A 7,759-nucleotide genomic window follows, 5' to 3' on the forward strand; every position below is an offset into this window, starting at 1 on the left:
TGCAATAATCGCTGCTCACATTAAACTCAGAGACAGTTTATTCCTGTGCGGGATTATATTGCTTTTAATTCCAAACACCACTGAACACTGTTACTGCTGCTACAAATCAATAACACATATTGGTTTAATGGAAAAAACCTTCCAGGCACTGCGTGCTTAGTAAATGCTCCAGAAATGGGGTGGATACATTTTATGACAAAAAGAGTATACCATTTATTCATTTATACAATTTACTTTTATTTTAGAGTTACGCAGAAAGTGCACATTAATAGACAATTATGTAAATGTGCGTGGTGTAATGAAAGGTCCAAAGCAAACATAAAATACATTTAAACAGGAATGCCAATACATAAACCATAATAGAAAGCACACTTCAGGTTATTTCCTGTTTAAGATAACAATGTGTATTTTCACAGGGACATTTTGGCCATCAGACATGATGTGCTCAGAGTGACATTCTTCTACCAAAAGTAATGTTATGTGCTTAACTGATCTGTCAAAGTCTGACATGTCTTTGTTATAGAAATCAGTAATGGGGCTGCTGTGTGTCACTTGGTTTTGTACTGCTTGTAGCATGTTTACCTGTATGTGCGTGCCCACATGGGGCATAGAAATTACATAAAAGGAGAGAATGGTAATATAGAGATGGATGACAAATTAAAGCCTCCAGGATATCTTCAGCACTCCTTGGTATTATTTCTCCAAGTCTCTGGAACTTTAATGGATGGATTAAGGTTATTCTTCTAATATTCCCTCATGTAGTCTTTAATTAACTGTAGGATATGAATCAAAGAATGTTATGTCACTTCATTTACTCTGTTCTTTCAAAACAGTCATTCTGATAAAAATGGTTGCAGCAAAGTTTGTAACTGTTTTTAATCAGTGATGTTTTACTTTCTATCCAAATGTATTTTCCTCTGGAATTGTACTGTCTGAACCATTCAATTTAATAACAGTTGAGACTGATACTGTAAATCTATTATCTAATTATCTATTTGCATTGCAAGAATCTTTCTGAATAATGACAGGAAATACATGCTGGTTAACTGTATTGACTGTTTTTAAGGTGGCATTGTGTGTAACATGTATTGTGCTTTCTACTAAACACTGTAAAGCAGTGCTACCTTAAATCCCAGGTGCCTCCCCTTCCGCGCGATTAAACTGCACTTTGTACCAACTTTTTTGCTGCCAAGTGACACAGAAACACTAAGGAACTGGGCTAGGGGTTAGAATAAATATTAAAAGGGCATTCATTTGATAAATTAAACGGACTTCACATGACGAGGAAGAGGGTCGTCAAACAGCATGGTGCATCCTCCGCAGCCAGCAAAGTTCAGAGGTCTGCCCGGGTCCAGAGGGATGAAGCACCGTGAGTTAGCTAGCTACTTCACTTTATTATTGCTATTATACTAGTTATGTTAGCTTGTCATTCTTAACTCTGCATTGAAGTGCTGGGATTAAAGCATAGGATTAAAGTCGATATCGATTTCTCTTCCCCATATTGTTGTCCTAATCAACTAAAAGTTCGATATTTTAGAGATTTAATGATTGCATTTTTATTACAGTGAGTTAGTTTAAACTTAAAGGTTCCATGTCCATGTTCCATGTCATGCTTTTCAGGTTATTACCTATGGTTATTACCCGTCCCCTTGTGTGTTATGAAGGTTTGTATGCATGTAAACGGTCTGCAAAGTCACAAACCCTCAAAGTAGTAGTGATGTGTCGGTCGCGAACGAGCCGCCTCAAAGATCCGGCTCTTTTAAGTGAACGACGGGAGCCGGCTCTCGCCCGCGAACGAGCCATTTTTGCGGAGGGATCTAGATCGGCATGAAGGCACATTATGCAATGTGCAATGTGTACATTATCCCGCTTATTACATGGCGGTAGGCTACACCCTGTAGCGAGTAAAACTCTAACACAGAAAATGGACCAATCCGTGGAGCCGTTACGTTACGTCCGCGGAGCCGTTAGGTTACGTTTTTGGATTTGGATTGGAAAAGAGATTCAGAGTGTTGGCAGTACACTTTGAGGTAACAGTGACATTATTATTTCCTAGAAATACTAGAACAATGTGCAGTAAAAATAGTTGTCTAGAATACAAATGGTTGCATTACAGTACACTGCAGCAGTTGTACATTCATTGGAACAATCTGGCATGGGGTTTTGGACCTCTTCTAAAAAGGGTTGGGAAGTTATACTATAAATGTTAACTCTTGGCAGATGAGGTGATGAGTTTGATGGCTGTTGAAATAGATGTCCTCCTATATGTTTCCCTCGAGCTGTGAGGAGGAATCAGTCTTCGACTAAAAGGGCTATTCTGGCTGATTAGAGTGTTAATGGAGGGGGTGGGATGCATTGTCCAATAATTGGCAATAGCCTGAATAGCATCCTCTTGCCTGTTGTTGCCTCTAGGGAGTAATGACGGACTCCAATGGCAGCCTGCCTTCTTGATTAGATTACACAGTCCTTCTCTCCCATATTAATCCTGCAACCACAGATTGGTGGGACATGTGTGGAGTGGATCTCTACATGCCAATGGGCTTGAGTGTACATTCTCTCGTACATCTGTTGTTTGAATGGCGATGTGTTCATTCACTGTCGACACACTGAAGCGCATTTGAACAGCGAACCAACCATAGTCTCAGTAACTAAGACTCTGAAGTGAATTGGGTTTTGAATCAGTAAAGTTATTTGTGGTTTCCACCTTGAGACATTACTATTGCTGAGTCATCCAAAAACGTTTGCAGCTCAAACGAAGCAGAGTTGCAGTGGGAGTGAAATAAAGTGAGCCGAATTATCAGCAGAGGTACTGTATACAAACAGACTTTGTCCTAGAAACCAACCATACCAACTGAATGAAGCAGATTCATGCTCCAAATCTGTGTTTCTTCAAAGCTGTTTGGCTGCTGCTAATGTTTTCTCAGCTCGTTTTACAGATGACTTAAGATCCAGGCTTCTGATGACTAAAGTCCTTAATCCGGTTAAAATACACAGAATTAACAACCAGTATCCAAAAACTGTATAATTTAGATGTGGATTAAAACTGGAAAAAAAAGTCCATTTATGCACATGTACATAAGGATATGACTGCATTAAAGGAGAGTAAATAAAACGGACAGATACTTAGATAAAAATGATGTATTTCTCTGGGTTTTAAAACTGTAAAATGTAGGATAATGTAAGTACACAGCTAAACAAAAAAAAAAGTGTCTTTAGAATTCTAATGTGGAAATGTTACATAAACACATTACACTTTTAAATTAACAGATGGTGTTGCATGGTGCTCTTACTCCCCTCCATTGCAGTCTGCTCTTGTTTGGCTCAGTTACAAAAATTACAATTCAACAAGTATTTGAGTCAGTATGAAAGACAACCTGGAGGGTCGTCTGCCATTACTGACACGAGTTATATAAACTAATGGCCAGATGGTGAGTGGTCACATTGATTTCTGTCTGTTCTCAGGTCCCGGTGGTGGCTGAAAAGAGGCTTATTGGCCCTTGTTATCTTCCTTTTGGTGCCCTGCTTGCAGAAGACACTCCCTGAATTAATCCAGCACCTTGTTTACACTCACAGAGGTATGTGAATTCCCTCTTGGCTTCTGTGAAGTATTGTAAATATTCAAGCGGATCATACAAAAAATGGCCTCAGCTCTCTTCTCTCCTGTTCGTAGTCAGGGTGCCGTTCTTTATTGACCTGAGCCGACCCTCTGATCTCTCCCTTAATCACACCGTCAACATGTACTTAACATCAGAGGAAGGAATCTCCCTTGGCGTGTGGTGAGTATAGGCCACGTTTGAAATGTTTTTATCATAGCTATAAAAGGGCAAGGACCTTTTTTTTTAATGATCCAGTTATCAGTTATCAGTTGTGCCTTTAAGCTGTTTTATTGTTCTGCACTGTTCAAGGCACACTGTCCCTGAAAGTAAGTGGAAGGAGGCACAAGGGAAGGACTTGGCATGGTACCAGGACACTTTAAAGGATAGAAGTCCAGTTTTTATATATCTTCACGGAAACACAGGCACAAGGTATGATGAATAATGCATTCGTGTTAAATTGCTCCCGAAGAAGCAGATATTAAATGTTTCACACAGCTAGACATATTTGGGAATGTTTAAAAAAAAAAGTTTTTTACAATTGGCCCCTGTGTTATCTGTGAATCATTCCAACAGGGCAGCCGCTCATCGGATCGGAGTGGCAAAAGTGAGTGATCACCGGCACAAACATATGAATCTTTTGAAGGTCTAATAAACGTAAGAAGCAGCCATTGTGAAGACAAATAAGCATTATGTGTCTGTCAACAGGTATTGAGTGCACTTGGTTACCACGTGCTGGTGCCTGACTACAGAGGTAGGTGAAAATTAAGATTTATGACCATCTCCACACTTATTTGGCTTTTTATTGATTGTAATACACCAACCTCTCACATTGATTTAAAATCATTTGCAGGCATAAGATGTAGAGTGATGCACTTGTGCTTGATGAGTTGTTTGTTGTTAAGCCGTCAAAAGACAGTAGTTCAATTTAAGGTCAGACTAGTGCAGGTTTCCCGCTGAGTGGCTGCCCCCTGGTGGCCGTGAAGAGCATCTCTTGGGATCTGACGGTGAGCTGAAGTTGTTGAGAGAAACTTTACAGGATTTGGAGATTCCACCGGGGAGCCGACTGAGGCCGGTGTGACCACAGATGCCCTCTACGTTTACAACTGGGTCAAAGAACGCAGCGGGGACAGCCTGGTCGTCATCTGGGGACACTCTCTTGGCACCGGGTCAGTGACAAAACACTCCTTACCCTCAGCATTTGTCTCAAGTAGAGACACTTAACTTCCACAAGTAAAGTTAATACAGGTCAATGTTATGAATGTGTATAACATGCTTTTCTTTTTTTTAAATATTGGACTTTGATGTAATAGACACCTCTCTATCCTTTAGTTATCTAATTGCTGTTGAAACAAAACATTTGCTGTTCCTCTTATTTTGATATAATACCGTATACATGTTTATAATAAAGCAGCGACTTACACCATTTAACCTGAGCAGGGATGGCCATGGCTGAACAGATGAAAGAGACCCACACACAGAAACACAACATCTAACCTTTGGAAATCATTCCTGTGCAAAACACTTTGAATTCAGCACAGAATCACTACAAAGGAGACTGAACAAATGTTTCCCCTAAATATTGATTAGTTACATAGCTTGATTGACTCATTGGTCCTTAATGTTTCACCGTTTCAGGTCCAGTTTATTGAAATGCCAGTGGCAGCTATGCAAAGAAAATCCTAAATAGTGAGTGTCAGACAAATATTGATACAAACTTTAGATCTCATCATATTAAATACTATCATGTCTGTCAATATATCGACGTAAATGTTACTTTGCATTATATTTGACAGTGCTGTACACATGAAGGCTTAACAATTAGCTCACGTCCATCAAACTCAGAGTGTGAGCTACTTCCAAAAAATAAACAATAAAACTTATATTCCCTTATTATTAAATAAGATATGTGCTCTTTTATATAATATATAACACATTGTTGGCTATACTTGTGTATGCTGTCTGTTGTGGTACAACATTTGGTATGTTTTGTCATATGCATTGTATGTATATTTACTGTACTTGGGAGAAGAAAAAGACACATTTTAATGGTGCAAAATAAAGTAAAATAAGGCAAAGTAGGTTTTTAAATATGCTGATAGGAGAGTAATGTTGCATAGGAAATTATTTAAATCAGAAAAGGTTGATTAAGATTAGCCCACAGCTACAATACACCTGCTAACATCAGAACTAGCTGAACTGTTCATTCCAACTACACTAAATGAGACACTGAGGATGTTTCTCTTCTGTGCAGAGTGGCCACTAATGCTGCAGTCAAACTGCATGAGCAAGGTAAGTTGATACCAGTGTATTTTGGAAAATGGAAATAAAAGGACTCTTGATGACAGTTTCCTGTTTTCAGGGAGGAGTTTTGATGGTGTGATTCTGGAGGGTACATTCAATACTAAGGGACAGGAGATGCCGATTTTTACCTGGGTAAACTTCTGGAACTTGTCACTTCTGACATGTGGTTTGTGCATTTCAAGTAGCTGCTTCTTCATTACGCTTAACCTTTTAATGTATTATTTTCTTTCTGTTCTAAGTATTACTGGAGGCTTCCAGGCTCTGGATACTTATTCCCAGATCCAGGGGAAGAAAACAAGGCTTTATTTCCTTCTGAAGAAAAGTAAGTGTCCATTTAACGCTTGCTTTAAAACAACAGTTAATCAGTTATTAATATTGTTATTACATTTAAAATGCAATGACTATATGGACTTGTTATCTTGCAGTTTGAAGAAAATGACATGCCCGATCCTTTTCCTCCATTCAGAGGACGATCACTTGGCTCCCATTCAGACTGTTCAGGAGGTATTACCGGCACAGAAAGCTGTAATAGATTAGGTGTTTTCTGTGGGATAGATTTTTGTTGTAACTGGAACAAACTTTCCTTGCTTTTTCTCTGTCCCAGCTGTATGAGGTAGCAGTGATGGCCCAGAATGCAGAGCGGGTCAAGATGGTGCCATTTGACGGTTCTCTGGGGTATCTGCACAACGGCTTATATCGAGACCCCCATCTGCCTGACAGCTTACAGTGAGAAAATATTTCACTCATTGACATTCAAATGATTTTATTTTGGCAAATATGTATCTGTTCATATCTTCAACATGTATTTCATCATGTCTCCTCCGCAGGAAGTTTGTCCTGTCGCTGTAAAGTTGGAAGCAGAAGACTTCAGACACACATTGCCAATCAATTGCTTTTGTCTTTATGACTGCATTTGCACAAATATGTGATTTTCTTTACTTTTCAAATTTGTATTTGTTTGTTTTATATCTTATATTTTTAAGAATAAATGCAAACATTTTTCTGGCAATCGTAAAAAAAAATGGTGTGATTTGTATGAGCCATTGTAGCAGAATCCACCCTCTGCTGGGCATTGTGGTGTGGTGATAATGCTCATCTATAATTCCCAATAATGAGTTTTGTAATCCAAGGTTTAAGATGTCTATGTTTTTATTTCAGAACAATACATGGAGAGCAGCTGCTGGCAAATGTCAGAAATGAGTTGTGAATGTCTTTCAATTCAACCACAGGATATAAAGTGCATTCCTATCAGTTGAAAGAACCTCAGTTCAAATGTCTTTGCCGTTAAATTATAATAAATCTGTATCACTGCTGATGTCAACAAGCAATGCATTGGTCCGTCTATGTGTAATGCACTTTTACATTTTGGTTTCATTAGTGTCAAACTCCACAGAAGATGTCCTCCTTGCACAGATAGTAACTCCCTTTCACCTCTCAGTAATTCACATGAAAAGGCCTCCATATACATGCAGCCTCCATATACATGCAGCATGCTGGAAGTTGCATTGAAGAAGGGATGTTTTATCCATGCTTCATATTAGTTATTTTAATAAACTGTATTTTTTAAACATGTCTTATTTAGGGTAAGTCCCCCTGCTCATTCTAGTGATGTGTATAATGTATAGTTGACAAACCTGTCAACAAGGCCTTCCAACCATTATTGTACTGACACACATCTACATTTATATGCTGTCTGTTAAATATCTATGTCACATTTGGGTAGATGTTCAAAAACATTTAAAACTCAAGAGCATGTCGTCAATGAAGTGGCATCTGTCTCCTTTTGATGAGAAGGTCTGACCACATTTGTAGAAGGATTTATTGAAGGGGAAAGTGTATTTGCAGTACCTTTGAACTACTGC

General features: G+C 38.8%; 1 protein-coding gene across 3 annotated transcripts; it reads left to right on the plus strand.

Annotated features, from left to right (window-relative positions):
* Positions 1 to 1,150: 1,150 nt before the first annotated feature.
* si:ch211-117n7.7 (uncharacterized protein LOC751622 homolog) lies at positions 1,151 to 7,225 on the plus strand. Of its 3 annotated transcripts, none has more exons than XR_004569911.1 (13): positions 1,151 to 1,369; positions 3,463 to 3,575; positions 3,671 to 3,776; positions 3,906 to 4,025; positions 4,170 to 4,200; positions 4,302 to 4,347; positions 4,633 to 4,762; positions 5,848 to 5,885; positions 5,956 to 6,029; positions 6,137 to 6,219; positions 6,364 to 6,401; positions 6,502 to 6,623; positions 6,725 to 7,225. XR_004569911.1 is itself a non-coding variant. In XM_034225469.1 (13 exons), exons 1-13 carry the CDS (start codon positions 1,278 to 1,280, stop codon positions 6,744 to 6,746), a joined length of 1,056 nt encoding a protein of 351 aa, XP_034081360.1. In that variant the 5' UTR covers positions 1,151 to 1,277; the 3' UTR covers positions 6,747 to 7,225. The 3 variants fall into 3 exon arrangements, 2 of the variants coding, with proteins under 2 accessions (XP_034081360.1, XP_034081369.1); XM_034225469.1 differs by having other exon boundaries at positions 6,323 to 6,401; XM_034225478.1 differs by lacking the exon at positions 6,137 to 6,219 and having other exon boundaries at positions 5,956 to 6,063.
* Positions 7,226 to 7,759: the final 534 nt, after the last annotated feature.

Source organism: Gymnodraco acuticeps, unplaced genomic scaffold (genome assembly GCF_902827175.1).
Source record: "Gymnodraco acuticeps unplaced genomic scaffold, fGymAcu1.1, whole genome shotgun sequence".
NCBI classification, from domain to species: Eukaryota; Metazoa; Chordata; class Actinopteri; order Perciformes; family Bathydraconidae; genus Gymnodraco; species Gymnodraco acuticeps.

What these genes read in the sequence shown, in the direction of transcription:
- si:ch211-117n7.7 (XM_034225469.1), top strand. Translation starts at nt 1,278, where the DNA reads ATGACGAGGAAGAGGGTCGTCAAACAGCATGGTGCATCCTCCGCAGCC. An exon ending in GCTGGTGCCTGACTACAGAG is followed by an intron (nt 4,348 to 4,632) that starts GTAGGTGAAAAT and finishes GAAACTTTACAG; the next exon opens with GATTTGGAGATTCCACCGGG. An exon ending in TTATTTCCTTCTGAAGAAAA is followed by an intron (nt 6,220 to 6,322) that starts GTAAGTGTCCAT and finishes GTTATCTTGCAG; the next exon opens with TTTGAAGAAAATGACATGCC.